At 43.5% G+C, this 15120-nt stretch overlaps 1 protein-coding gene across 1 annotated transcript in view; it reads left to right on the plus strand.

Moving 5' to 3' along the window:
- The first annotated feature begins 1691 nt into the window (after positions 1–1691).
- Positions 1692–15120, plus strand: part of GALNT5 (polypeptide N-acetylgalactosaminyltransferase 5) — a 41409-nt gene continuing 27980 nt past the window's right edge. The window contains exon 1 of the mRNA XM_015076861.3: positions 1692–3635. Within this exon, the coding sequence (XP_014932347.1) occupies positions 2185–3635 (1451 nt within the window). The 5' untranslated portion in view covers positions 1692–2184. The remainder of the gene's footprint in view (positions 3636–15120) is intronic.

Raw genomic sequence — 15120 nt, forward strand, 5'->3', positions numbered from 1 at the left:
TTCGGGCAAGGTGCTAATTTAAAGACCAAATGCTACAGCAATGCGTAAGTATGGAGAATTCAGAATTTGTCCTTCTTGGGGTGCCTGGATGACTCAGTGGGTTAAGTGTCCAACTCGATTTCAGATCAGGTCATGATTTCACAGTTCATGAGATTGAGCCCTGTGTCGGGCTCTGTGTTGACAGCACAGAGTCTGCTTGGGATTCTCTCTCCCTCTCTTTCTGCCCCTCCCTCCCAGTCTCTCTCCCTCTCTCTCTCTCTCTGTCTCAATAAATAAATTTTTTTTTAATTTTTTTTTAACATTTATTTATTTTTGAGACAGAGGGAGACAGAGCATGAATGGGGGAGGGTCAGAGAGAGGGAGACACAGAATCTGAAACAGGCTCCAGGCTCTGAGCTGTCAGCACAGAGCCCGACGCGGGGCTCAAACTCACGGACCGTAAGATCGTGACCTGAGCCGAAGTCGGCTGCTTAACTGACTGAGCCACCCAGGCGCCCCTAAATAAATTTTTAAAACCTTAAAAAATAATAATTTGTCCTTCTTCCCTTTCCAAGTCTTTGGGAGCCTAAATTTATCTCAAAGCAAAGACTCTATACCCCTCCTGACACTAGAGTAGTAAGTGGTAACATCAGCCACCGATCACTCAAAGCTCGTGGGAGAACAGAGCTCCTGGGAAGTGCTTCTCAAACTTTATGGACAATGTTTATAGCAGGTGATATTAAAACGCAGTTTTACTCTGTTTGGGAGGGAATTTCCCAAAAACTATGAGCAGCGTTCCAGAACCACAAAAATAAGAGGTATTTTATTCTAGACCAGCGTGTCTCAGCTTTGGCTGTACATTATAAAGACCTGGGAAGCTTCTTAAAAACACAAGACCAGACCAGCTGCCATTGTTGTCGCCACCCCCATCAGTCCATCAAAATCTGGGGGGATATCTTTAGAATGATTCTTTAAAAAATTTTTTTTAACGTTTATTCATTTTTGAGAGAGAGAGAGAGACAGAGCATGAGCGGGGAAGGGGCGGAGAGACAGGGAGACACAGAATACGAAGCAGGCTCCAGGCTCTGAGATGTCAGCACAGAGGCCAATGTGGGGCTCAAACCCACCAACCGTGAGTTGAATCATGACCTGAGCCGAAGTCGGGCGCTCAACCGAATGAGCCACCCAAGCATCCCTTTAGAATGATTCTTACGCAAAGCCCGGGTGGGGTCCACCAGGGCTATTCCAACTCCGATCCCACTGCTGGTCCAATCTGCAAAGTGCTCGATCCTGATCCGTGACAAAATGAGTACTGAAACCTAGAGTAAGTATGCGTTTAGCAGCTTCTACAGCAATGTGACAAGTCACCTTTATGTCTGGTGAACTTAATAATAAAAATCAATGAAGCCAATTTAAAGATCCGTTGACTTATAAAGAAACATTCTGAGACCCACTTGAGAAAAACTTCTGAATAATTAAACATCCACCTCTGCACACAGAGATTATGGCACCTTCTTTAAACTGTTAACGTCTCAGAGCCGAACCACTAAGGTCAGTGATTATTTGCTGGGGCAAATCGTTCAGAGACCTGGGGACAACAGGGTTAATGAGCAGGCATGGGGTAGGTGGGGTTACAAACCAGGAACACATGCCCTCCAAGTTTTCTTTCCCTTTAATTGCCCTGAAAACACACACACACACACACACACACACACACTCACCGAACACGGAAGGTGCGAGCTGAATGAAGTTTTCTGGGTAACGGCTTGAAATGTTTTCCTTATGAGAAGTGGTGTTGAGTTACAGCGTGCAGACGGGTGAGCTGGGAGGAGAGGAGTGGCCGTCCCAGCCCGGCCCCCACCTTTCCTCGGGATTATAGGAAGGTGGATGTGGGCTCAGGGAGACAAGTGATACGTTAAATTGTCTGGTGGCTGCAGTCAACTGTTCCCAGGGTGACCTGAGGGCAGTGTTTAGCACAGTGTAGCCAGGGGCCAGCCAAGCAGGCAGCGATGCTCTGCTGTGAAATGCCACGCAGGCAGAGACTGACAAGCACTAGGAGCTGAGCTTTCCCCCTTGGACTGCTGTTTCCTGCTGTTTTCAGGGGAGGGGGCGCTTTCTGGCCACGCTGCTGCTACTTGAGCTCTCTCTCCACTCAAGGTAAGCAGGCTCAAAGGGAGGGAAGGCTGCAAGCGGAGCCTTTGCACCATGAACAAGATTCGAAAGTTTTTCCGAGGAAGTGGGCGAGTCCTGGCATTTATATTTGTCGCTTCTGTCATCTGGCTGCTCTTTGACATGGCAGCTCTCCGCCTGTCATTCAGCGAGATCAACACTCGGGTCCTCAAGGAAGACATCGTCAGGAGGGAGAGGATGGGATTCAGAGTTCAGCCAGACCAGATGAAGATCCTTTACAGTAGCATGAAAGAAATGAAGCCCCCACTGAGGGGACATGGGAAGGGCGTGTGGGGCAAAGAGAACTTTAGAAAAACTGAGAAGAGTATGGTCATGGTTGAGGATGACTTGGACCAAACCCAGAGGGAAAGAAAAACGCCGAACACCCTGGGAAGGGGCAAGGTTGCCCCTTTGTGGCATCCTGCGTATTTCCAGAGCCTTCCAGTGACTTTCACCAAGCAGAAGACAGAGAAGCAGGACCTCGAGCCTGAAGCCTACTCTCACCACAGGGCAAAGCAAGGGGGCACTCGGGGGGCTCAGAAAACCCCATTCACAGCAGCAAGAGAAACTCAATTGGCAGAAACATCCGTCCAGGCAAGACCTGTCAGTATAAACCAGGAGACCCTGAAGAGTCATAGTCTCAGCAGTGACACATCAAAACAAGCAGCCGAGAGAAACCCAAATGTGACCATCGGGCCTAATACTGACAGATCAAAGCAGCAATCACAGGCAGTAGCAAATGAGAGGGCACACCCTGCCGGCCCACTCGTGCCAAAACCCAGGGAAGCTGTAGCCTTAAATAAAACTGAGACTCAGAGCAAAGAACTAGACTCAAATAAACACAAAGCCAACAAGAACCTTCCCTTTTCCAAGTTGGTTGCCAATTCAAATCGCTCAAAGAAGCAATATATTAATGAAACACAGTTGGGGGGCTTGCCAAAGGACGATCGAGCCAAAGTGGCTGGTGGGAAGAAATTCAATTTCTCTGAAAGCCACGTTGTGATTATAACCAAGGAGGAGGAGCTAAAGACAGACTCCAAAGAAGCCCCCAATCCTAAAAACAAAACTGCACTCCCTCTTGTATTGGGTGAAAGCCAAGGGAAACACATTTCCAGGAATAGAAGTGAGGCATCTCTCTCTCCACTTGCTCTACAGAGAGCAACAGTATCTCAAACCCATCAAGCCTTAGCTGAGGGGCCAGAGCGAGCAAGAATCAACTTGACTGCCAAGGCCGAACCTGCAGAAGTCAACCAAAACCATATAAAAGCTTTTTTACCTGAAGAACATGGAATGCACCATGTGTTAAGAATTGACCTGACACTTTCTCCAAGGGACCCAAAAGCTCCAGGCCAATTTGGACGTCCTGTAGTTGTCCCCCGGGGCAAAGAGAAGGAGGCGGAAAGAAGATGGAAGGAAGGAAACTTCAATGTCTACCTCAGTGATTTGATTCCAGTGGACAGAGCCATCGAAGACACAAGACCTGCTGGGTAAGATCCGTTTCTCTTCTCTTTCCTCGACCCAAAGTATTTTGGCTCTTATGTAGAGAATATATATTTCTAGACAATTTTGCATGAGTCTCGGTCACCTAGAGAATTAAAGCAACATGAATCATTAGACACAGTCCAAATAGTCTACCATCCACAGAGAGAATAATTCTGATATACCACACCCACGGTGTCCTCTCTCTACACTTAACTTCTCTGAGACTTTGGCTCCCACCTCTATTAGTTCATCTTCCATTCCTTCCTGCTACTGAAAACCTATTAAACTTATTAGATGAACTTAATTCCTAATAAGGTATATATGAATGATAGAGCTTAAAATGCAATTCCATTAAAATAGTGACAACGAAGTGAATTCCCAGTTTCAGAACTTATACATGATTAGTGGGTTTGTCAGGAATGTATTTGGGAAATGAGCATAGAGAAGGTGCCTTCCAGGCCTCCCTGGAATTATATCTTAACCAGGAGAATTCTGCCTAACCGTGACTAATGATCACCAGAATAGCAAGTGAAGAAATGACTTTACTCCCTAAAACTTAATATCCTTTGTAGGTGGGATGATAGACATTTTGGGAGTTCATTTCTACAGGAAAAATAATGTCGGAAAAAGTCAATCGGTCAATAACTTACAACACCTGCAGGGTGTACGAGTGCCTATTCCCAACCACTTAAATGTTTAGAATTTCACCATTTACAAAGAGCCTGCATACCCATCACGTGAACTTCATAAGAGACCTAGAAAGGAGCCGGCAGTTGTTATGGGTTCAAGGTAATAGAGGACACTCAGAAATCATATCACTTCCCCAGGATAGCACAACTCTGAAGCTTCCCGATGAGGCTTCACCAACCAATTCTTCAATGAGCTAAATTCCTCTAACTACATCAACGGGAGGTGGATCAAATCACAAAATATCTCCTCTGATTCAAACGCATTTTGGTTCCTGGTCCCTTTTGGCCCATTCATAAATGAAAGTACGTTGTAGGCATATGTTCGCTCTCCATCAATACCATTAATACAGTTAACTGATAATACAGATCCATGAATGCCTGGATATGCAATCCCTGAGCCACACAATGTTTGCCTAAAGGTCGGAATTAGGGAACGTCAAGACTCAGACTTAGCACCAGTGGTATGTAAACAGTGGCCTTGTTTATCCTCGGTGGAAAACTCTTGTTTATGACCGAGATAGTCAGCGTTCCTAGGAGGAAGGCAGACAGAGATGTGCCTGTCACGTTAGTAAGAGGAGCCTCTTCAGCTAAGGGAAGCCCTTGTCAGCTCTCTGAGCAACTGGCAAGTAGCTTTCAGCCAAGCACCAACGCCTGCTGAGACCAAGCACTGTGCCCCCCACGTCCCTCACCCTGGGGGGCTCACAACCTGGAGGAGAACACAAACATGCCCAAACTAAACATGGTAAAAGTGAGGCCCTGGGAAGTTATGTTGTCCGTGGGCAGAGAGCAGTAAATTTAAAGAAGTTATTAAAATCCGTTCCCGAAATTATGCTGTGCTCTTTATCGCTTATTTCTTGCCGATTACCGCCCCCCCACTCCCCCTCCCCCGCCCAAAAGGATCCTAAAAATTATGTTGGACCAGCTCTGATCTGAAATCCTGGATATCACTTATCACACATTTATTTTATGTATGCACACATAAATTTGCCAGCTTTGAACACGAAATGCCAGAGAGCGAAGCAGTAGGCAAAGCGGCTTCAGTTTTACCTCCCTACCGTGGTCTGGCAGACTGCTATGGAGCGTGGGGAAGAGTCAGGCAGCTCCCAGGAGCACGGACCCCAGTTCCCAACCAGAGAAAGGGCAATCGTGTGAGGGCCAACAGCAAGTAATAATGATGTTATCAGCCATGCGATTTATCGAGGGCTCAGTGGTGCCCAGCACCTCGTAGCTTCTGCAAATTGGTCTGTGGAAGATGAAGTTCGTGGAAACGTCACAGTCAGGCTCTGTCTTCTGAAGAAGGCTGTCCCAGCTGAGGAGGAACTGACACGTAGGCTTGACAGGATGAGTCAGGCAGCATGTGGCCAGGCCCCCTCCCTCTTGTCACACAACCCACCTTGGCTAAACATAGGCGCTCTCGGCCAGCTGCCTCCCTCGTGCTCTACGCCAGCAGGGTGGAGGGGACGGTGTAGCCACAGGGGATCCTAGGTATAGGATCCACCGGACTATTTACAGCCCTTGTGTGCCTCTCTTCCTTGAAAGAGGATACGTTATTTTGCTTTTCTTTTACCCAAACACCCTGCCTACAAATATGTGCAAATTATGTATTCATATGGATAAAGTTGGAAGAAAATACAAATGAAAACCATTTGACTCGTCAGGTTGCCGTGATCTGTGGCCTTCTGACTTCGAGTTTATTTATTTTCAGCCTTGCTCAAAAAGTTTGTGAAATGGTTTACAAGAATGCACACAAGAAAAGTTTTGGATCTAATGCATTTTAAAGTCAGTGTGAGGGGGAAATTGTTATAGAATATAGCAAGAAAATATATGTGTGTGTATGAGAGAGCAGAGACAGACACAGAGAGAGATCTGTTAGGAACACAGGTGGACAGGAGGGCTTGCCTTAAAAGTAGCTACAGTAGCCCCCCATTGAAACCCTTCAATGTTAAGAATTCTGGGGGATATCTCCCCCACTGTTCTTGATATTTCCAAAAATCCACTGCTATGGAATGATTAACACAATAACTGGCATATCATAACTGTCTACTGAATGCACACTGAACCAAGAGAAAAGGGTAAAGACCATAGATTTGCTAGTATGTTCATTTGGATTCAATTCCCCTGAGTAAAGATATTAACCAGTTACCAGCTAATAACTTCTTCAGGATGAGTTAACTGATATGCTAGGAGGGACGACGTTGGCCCTGACAAAGACAGGAGACAGGCAGGATGCCCAGGACGCTTTCGCCTGCTCTAGTTCCAAAATCAAACTCTCTTCTCCAAAACTGCCCTGCCCTCCTTTTCTCCTGAGTCCCAGAGAACCATTTCTAAGCTGTTGAGATGCAGTCGTGGCTTTTTCCAAAAGCACAAGGGCTCCTGTCTGTCATCAGCATTATTCTCACTCTCCTTTTCAGTGCCACCCAAGTCTCTGTCCCTTGCAGTGTGGCTATAGCTTTCTGCATGTGACATTCTCTCTTCTGTGGGCCCTTAGCATTAAGAAAGTATCTCATTACCCTTGCCTGCCTATGATGCTCGTTCCATCTACTGATGTTCCTTTTCACTGGCGCCTTCTCCCAGACCCCCACCACCCCTACCTTGAGGACCTTAGTCTGACATCACTTTTCTCTTGCACACCTTAGTCTGACATCACTCAAAATCCAACTGTAGTTTATCTCCTCCTAGACCATAAATCGACTCCGACCTCTAAATTCCAATGACCTTTAATGTGCTCACATTTACCGAACCACTCCTTGTTGTGTGCTCTTTCTTCACTGGAGCCTTGAGAATCCGTTTTTTCTTCTCACTGAAAGTGTAAGCTTCTGAAGGAAACTCTGTCTCTTCCTTCATTTTCTACCCCCTTAGCATCGAGCAACATGGTTTTAAAAGGTATGTTTCTCAGAAACGATTTTTGAAAATTCGTCCTATCTTAAAACCGTACATGAGAGGTAGCTATTCAACTACGGCATGCAAGACGTCTTTTTATAAATTAACAATGACGACCTAATTTTTCATTTTGAATATATAGACTATGTTAGTATCTGGTTTAAGGTAAATACATCCTGTTCTAACACTATGATCTATTCGTTGATCTATTTTATCTATTCATTATTCTTTAGTTCATAGTTTCGTTGTTTGGTTTCTCATTTCAGTGTTTTGACTTTCAAGGGAGGAAAAAAAAAACCTCCTTATTTTATTGACAATGATGCTTTATGTCAGTAAGTAAAGTACAATTTCATTTTTTGCCTAGAAGTTTTGCCTGTAAAATACTCTTCAAATAAAAAATTGTTGATAGTCATTTTAAAGTTCCACATGCAATTTTTTTTCTTTATAAAAAGCTAATCCTTACGGTTCTTGCTCTTAGTTACTGAAGTTTGTTTCAGTCAGCAACAATCAATACTCACAGATTTTGCTAAAACGTGGCTCTGTCCATGGAAAGTGTAGGGCCATGCTACAGAGAGAAGTCTGTCTTCTGGCCTGCAGCTATATAGTTAGGATGAAAGTCCAAAAATGAACTTATTTTCAGAGTGCACTTCCGGAATCTGTTTTAGAGGAAAATGACTCAAGAAGGTTTTTGCTGCCAGCATTTGGTTTTTAAAGCACAATAAGAATTACAGCATGCTGTTCTACGACTGCTGCATCGTCATGAGGTTACTCGATTGCTTAATTTAGTGCTTTGCTTTTCCTACAGAACTCTGGCAAGCCCCTCTATAAAGCAATTAAAACCAGTCTTTACTCTCTTAGCCCAGTCCTGGGATTGTCAACCAATAATTTGATTCCTTCCTACACAGCTACAGAGAGTTTTCTTTTGGTTCATACAAAAAGCAAACGATAGCACCAGGCATTTGCCACAAACCAGTCTAAATTACTGAGGGGAAAGAAAAACCTTTCTAGAACCCTAATTTCCACCCCTTCCTCCCCTCTCAATCCTACTGAGGTCAAAAACCATAACTAATAAATTACTGGAGGACGAGGAACGATCAGGAGGGAAAAAAAATAAAAACTGACCACACATCTTTCCAAGGATTGGGCTCCTACAAGTTCATCAGGCTGGGAAAAAAAGAGAAACTTTAAAGTTAAATAAAGTTCAAATGCTTTATTTTTTCATGGGATAGATATTTTAATTGATGAAATGAGACCACTCTTGTGACTAACAGTGATCAGGGAATATTATCTAGAATTGACTGGTGATGCTGTAGGATCTCCCTGGAAAATGAAACAGGAGTGGGAAAGAAAAATCTGACAAGGTGATTTAAAAGGGTTATTTCTGGTGCTTTGGAGTGTGTGTGTGTGTGTGTGTGTGTGTGTGCACGCGCGCGCGCGTGCGTGTATGCTCATTTGTGTGCATTTGCGTGTTTGTATGTGCTATTTCATGCGGAGAGCAGGAAATAAAAAGCAAAAATTGCTTAAAAGGTACAGACTAGACCATAGCATGACAAAGGTTAAATGGGGCCAAAAGATGACACAGAACATTTCCATACTCTCCTTTATCATACTCTCCCCATCACGCAAGAGTAATAAAGAGAAAGATGATCAGAGGACCTAAAACACATTTCTGCTACTAGCTCAGAGAGAAGGAAACAGCTAAACCATGCCTCATTAATGTAAAACTGTTGCAGCAGATCGGGGACTTTTTCTCCCAAACACTGCCAGAGACTTAGAAATATTTCTGGGAGAGAATAATTAGTAAATGCAGGAATCCGAAACTATTTACACGTCTCTTTTACACATCTAATCCATGTGCCTAATATAACCTAATTTTATCAAACTCTTTGCTGCTCTTGTCTCAGAAAATAAGTGCCTGTTGGGCTGTTCTGGGAGATCCATTCAGAGCAGAGCCTCTCAAGAATGAAACGTTGTTCACTCGAGGGTCAGAAAGTTGGGGGAAAATAACAGTGTTTAGAAGCTCTATTTTGTTGTTTGCTCTCAAAGTGAAAGAGGCTTTGCAGAGTCCCCTCTATGTTTAAAAAAAATCTCTGTTATTCCAAATGAAAGTATCTTCCAAATGGCCTCCACTTCTAAAATGTTATGTGTGGACACGTGTGAGAAGGAGCAGTATTTACGAGGGCTTTTCTGACTTGCCTCCTCTTATCTGGTCCTTAAGACCATTCTCAAAGGCAGGTGCTATCATCGTCCCAGCTCTGCCGATGGAGAAACAGGACCTAGAAGAGGCACCTGAGATCTGAGATGGCAGCAGATAATTCCCCGGGGGCAGTCCCTTTCCTTTATGTTCTGGGCAGTGATGTGGGTGCGTGCGTGCATGTGTGTGTGTGTGTGTGTGTGTGTGTGTGTGTGTAGATTTTCTAAATGTGTGTGTGTGCATGCTTTTATTCTAACCAATCCTCACAGCAGTGCTATGAAAGATATCCTCTCTCTCGTATGATTTACAGATGAGAAAAATGAGGCTGAGGCTCTAAAGGAACAAATGATATATCTCCTGTCCCTGCAAGCCTACAGCCGAGCTGAGATTCAAAAGAAAATTTCCTGACAGCTAATTCTAGTGGTCTTTCCATAAAGATACAGCTCCTCCTTCTTTTGCTTCCTTATAATCCTATAACTTTGACAGAAATAAAGACATCTCTATTTCTCTTCCTTACACGTGGGTCAGAAGTGTAGGAAGGGAATTAGTTTTGCATGTCAGGTACCTCTTCAGAGAAAAAACTTGTAGGAAATTATTTTCTGCACAGCACTAAGCAAAGGTGAGTCCAACACTGCCAACAACCTCAGCAGTGAACATCCCTAGGCTCCCGCTATGTGATCTGACATCTGAACATGGCCCCTGCCTCCAAGGTGCATACAGCAAAACGTTATGTGGGAGCACTGGGTACTCCTGGAGTAAGGAAGAGAGAGGCCAAACCCGGCCTGAGAGAGGACAGAGGTGTTTGAAATGCGACCTGAAGGGGTAGGAAGTTGGAGAAGTGGGGGAAAGATATTTTTAAAAAATGATCCATTAAGAAACAGGGAAATCTGACATGGGGTGGGAGAGGGCCATGGAAATGAGACCACAGAAGATCAGCCAAATCCAGATCACTCAGGATCTTGTTAAGATTCTTCTAAGGGCCAGCAAGAAAAGGTGGGAGGGGTTAAAGCCATAGTAATAGGAATTTAATTTCCCTTTTCTCAAGTGTCTCATGACCCAGAAGGAATCACTTATGGGTGAATGAGGCTAACGCCGTATAGAGAATCACAGAACGTGAGTACTGGATGAAGCTTCGAAGTCCATCTAATCCAGTCCCTTATGTGACAGAGAAATCTGAGAAGGGAAGTGACTTGCTCAAGGTCACACACCGTAGGAGAGACAGAGCCACCTACCCCCAAGGTGCCCTGACCTCCACCCAGAACTATTTCTGCCACGTTACCCCACCCCCACTCTTCACCCTTTCATCCCAGTCTCACTCTGACAGCTGCCTGCTCAAAATAGACTATTGTTAAAGTGGTGCATGTGGATCCTGAGTCCAGTGGCTTTGATGGATATACGTTACTTCAGGAGCCACAGCCTCAGCTGGTGAAAGCCTTTGGAGTAGAGGTGGTGAGCGTGACTGAAATCTTATAAATTAGTTGGGCAATTCTGACCGAATGCCAAGGTAGTCTACCCTAGAAAGAACAAAACATATAAAAGTAAACTTTTTATGTAACTATGCCCTGTGGTCAGGGAGAGGAAAAGAAGCCCCAATACAGCTAAGTTCTCATAGAAAAGAATAGAATACTGGACAGAGCTCCTCAGCTGAATGCCCGATTCTCCTTCTGATCCTCCCGAAGATAGCAGAGCTTGGGGAGTGAAGGCCCCTGAAGGCTCACCTCCAGGCACTAGTTGAATTGCAAATCAAAGTTGAGAAACATTCTCCTCGACCTTCTGTTCAAACCTGAGAAGACTGAGACTTGACCCACATAGTGCATTTTGATGGTTTTGGAATAAAATGAAAAATTCATAAAAATGAGAGAATGTTATCGTTCCCCCAATCTTATGATTTGAAACCTTCTTTATTGGAGAGACGACATTCAAATCAGGTGAGTGGCTGAGCATTCAGCTTCACAAGCCAAGAAGGCAAAACGCATCACTGTTCTGAGTCTCTTGATAAAGGATGAGCCTTGATAGAGCTGAATTAAAGGTTGGCCTGAGAAAAGGTCAATATACCCAGTCAAAATGGGTGTGTTTGCATTGTAGGTAATCACAGGTCCTCACGCGGGTTTTGACTATGGAACTTACACGGTATTTTTATATCCATCATCACATCAAATCTTCTCAGACATTCTGTGATGCAGGCACTGTGATCTTCACCCTAAAAGTGAAGAAACTGAGGGTCCGCACAGTTACGTGACTTACTGATGGTCACGCAGTCAATAAGTGCCAGAAAGGAATCAAAACTCGGTCCCTCGTCATCTTTCCCAAGTCTAGACAAAGTCCAGAAAGCTGTCCCACGATGGTACTCTCCATTTGTACTAAGTACTTAGATTGGCTGCCATAATGTGAGTCTAGGCTTCCCCCAAACAATACAGATTGGGTTCATTTTTAGGTGCAGCATGAAATCTGTGGACTCTAAACACCTAATTTGTGTAACGGATGAGCATACGGAAGAAAGATGTGACTCCCTAACCTCAAAAAACATTACCAACCCAGAAATATCTTGCATTTAAATAAGACTGGACTTGGGCTTCAGCCCCTCCCTTCAGTACAGCAGAAAGGTTTCCAACAGGCACATTGGAAGAAAGGAAATTTGTTTTAGTTGGGTCAGTTTTGAAACAGTTTTTACAGACTGCAGAAATTAGATGACTGTACATAAGAAAGGGATCGAGAGTTAACATGGAAAGTCTTACTGGCCTGCTGGTTTTTCTGGACACCTGGAAACACGTTTAACCTGCTGAGTTGTGAAGGAAACCAGGTACCTATAAATGCTAGAGTGCCCTGATATCCCAGCCACCTGAAGCAAGGCACGCTCTGAAACTTTGTACTTCAAACCTCTTTCACCTCCTTCTGTGCCCATTTCCCCATCCTTTCATGCTCCCCCTTTTTCCGGGCACCAGTATGGCCTGTGCAATGTTACCTTCTTTGAATGGATTCCGTCCATGCATCTGGAATATGTATCTGTCAATAATTGGCACAGGTCCTACTTATTTCTTAGGAAACTGGCATCTAGTAGAATCCTTCAGGACCCACCCATGTGGATGCCTAATGGTGAAACTAAGGAACCATGATAGGATAGGGTAAATGGAAGCTCAGATATTTGGCCAGTGGAGGCGCTTTCCCCAAATCTCCCAAATCTCTGAGAGCTGTTTCTACCTCCAGTTTCAAACTGTCTAGCATTATGACACGTCTTAGAACTTCCTTCTAAAAGAGACATAAAAAAATCTACTGATTTATTATCCAAGAAGATTCATCTGTTAGCCCGCTTGTTTACCTCCCCAATGTATTCTCATTTGTAGCTAGATTTTCTAGTTTTAATAATGAAGAAACTCTCAGGACTTCCCAGTGGAGGCTTATTGGTTCAGATGGCTCAGGCAGAACTTGGGCAGCTGACCCTTCCTTTTTAGAATTTTTTTTTTCTCAGCGCCAAATGTTATAAGGAACGTTTAAGTGTGAAATGCATTTTACATCCACTTGCGTTATAAAATTAGAAATGAAGTCACAGGAAGTCACCGACGTCTTCCGTAGGCTTCCTTTCGCTCAGGCTATTACACTCCTCTTAGCTTTACTTCCTCTCTCCCAGCCTAGAGCCCACAATGGCACATTTATCTATTTTATACCAGTATCCTCAAAATCTGCTACCACTTTTCTACCTCATTTTCTCTGATGACCTCTGGATTTGGATTAATTCAGTAATTTGCTTTTATCTTCTCCTACCCCGGGGGCTGACCGACCCTGGTGGAGCAAATCGCACCGGGTATTTTCACTAGAGGTTTGAAATCTCCCGATTCAGGAGGGTACTCAACGCTCCTCAAAAATCCTTTTAGGTGTAGTTAGCCAGTACTCCTTCCCTTTATTCATAGCGTCTCAATATTCTCTCTTCTTCTCAACACCCTACCCTATTACATTAACAAATAACCCTTTCTCCAACATGAGCTACAAACTCTTTCAACTTCTCATCCCATGTGCATAAACTCATCTATATACATTACCATGTTTTTTCTTCCGATCTCAGAGAAAAATACCTCTTCCTCCACCATTAATCTTTTGATTTAAGCTCCATGCCATCTCCGTTTTTTTACATCCATCCATTTAATGTATACTTATCAAATATTAATTACGTGCAACTATGCTACAAGCTTGTGGCGTTGTAGTAAGCAGGAAATTCTAGATGCAGAAGACATGAAATAAAATCAATAAATTAATGCTGTGGCCTCCAAACCTGTGAAACCACATGTTTCTGTTGTTTTAAGCCAGAAGGTTCATCATGGGCAGTCACAGGAAACTAAGATAGAGTTCGGAATCAAAACGTGGGTTGCTGCTATAATAAATACCTAAAACTGTGCAAGTGTCATCCATTTACCTTGAAGAAAATTGCTGGCAGAAACACAGACGTTAGCGATGCTGCAGGTGAGGGCTTAGAAGGAAGTGAGGAGCACAGAAAAGAAAGTTTCTGTCCTCTTTAAGAATACATACATTTGGGGTGCCTGGGTGGCTCAGTTGGTTGCGAGTCCAACTTCGGCTCAGGTCATGATCTCGCAGTTCATGGGTTCGAGCCCCACGTCAGACTCTGTGCTGACAGCTCAGAGCCTGGAGCCTGCTTTGAATTCTGTGTCTCCCTCTCTCTCTGCTCCTCCCCTGTTCACACTCTGTCTCTCTGTCTCTCTCAAAAATAAATAAACATTTAAAAAATGCTTTAAGAATACATACATTATCTTGAACAGAATGTTGGTAAAAAGATGACCTTTCTAAGTGCCTTTTGTGAGGGTTCAGAAGGAAATGCAGAACACATTAGTGTGAACTGGAGGGAAGATGATCTTTGCAAGATAGTGGCAGAAACCTTGGCTAAATTGTGTCCTACAGCTGTGTGGAAAGAAGAATGTGTAAGTCATGAACTTGGATATTTAGCTGAGGAAAATTCCAAGCCAAGCATTGAAGGTGTGGCCTGGTGTTTCTGTTCATAGTAAAATGTGAGAAGAAAGATAAATTGAGGAAGAAACTGAGAAGCAGATTTTTTTTTCTTGTAATTTGTTACATCAGCCACAGGAAACTAATATAGCCCTTAGTGAAGTCAAGAATATCTCATATTATTCAGAAATGTCAATCTGTGGATCTTTAGTGTAGGATAAGATTAGTTTAGGCTGCCTGTTAGTTAATGTTAACATTAAATACCTGATCACTAGATCGCGATACCTGATCAAAACGTGTTTGTTTGTTTTATTTTATGTCACTTGAACATTCAGGTGATGCTCCTATCAGCACTCAGTTGATTTTTTTTAAAGATTATCCACCAAAAATAAGTAAAATAAATCCACTTTCTCTTGGAACTCAAGTTCCCAAACTGGCCTATTAACAACTCGTGAGTTGTCCTTTTGTTTGTAGATTTTTATTTATACTGATTGTTTTTTAAGACATATATTCTCAGGGCCTACTGCTGAATTGATTTGGGGGATATGGAGATTGGATATTTATGTTTTCATGAGGCTCTTGTAGGTCACTATAATAAACATCCACTTTAGGGAACCATTGGAATTACAGACCAAAGCTGGATTTGCCTACCTTTTCTTAAGTATCTGCTGCGTGTCAGATATATACTAGGTGAATTTTATATAATATTTGCATTGAATCCTACAATAAGTGGATTCTTAATCTCTGCTTGGAGGTTCTTAATCTCTGGCAAACTGA

The sequence above is a fragment of the Acinonyx jubatus genome, chromosome C1 (assembly GCF_027475565.1).
Source record: "Acinonyx jubatus isolate Ajub_Pintada_27869175 chromosome C1, VMU_Ajub_asm_v1.0, whole genome shotgun sequence".
Classification (NCBI taxonomy): domain Eukaryota; kingdom Metazoa; phylum Chordata; class Mammalia; order Carnivora; family Felidae; genus Acinonyx; species Acinonyx jubatus.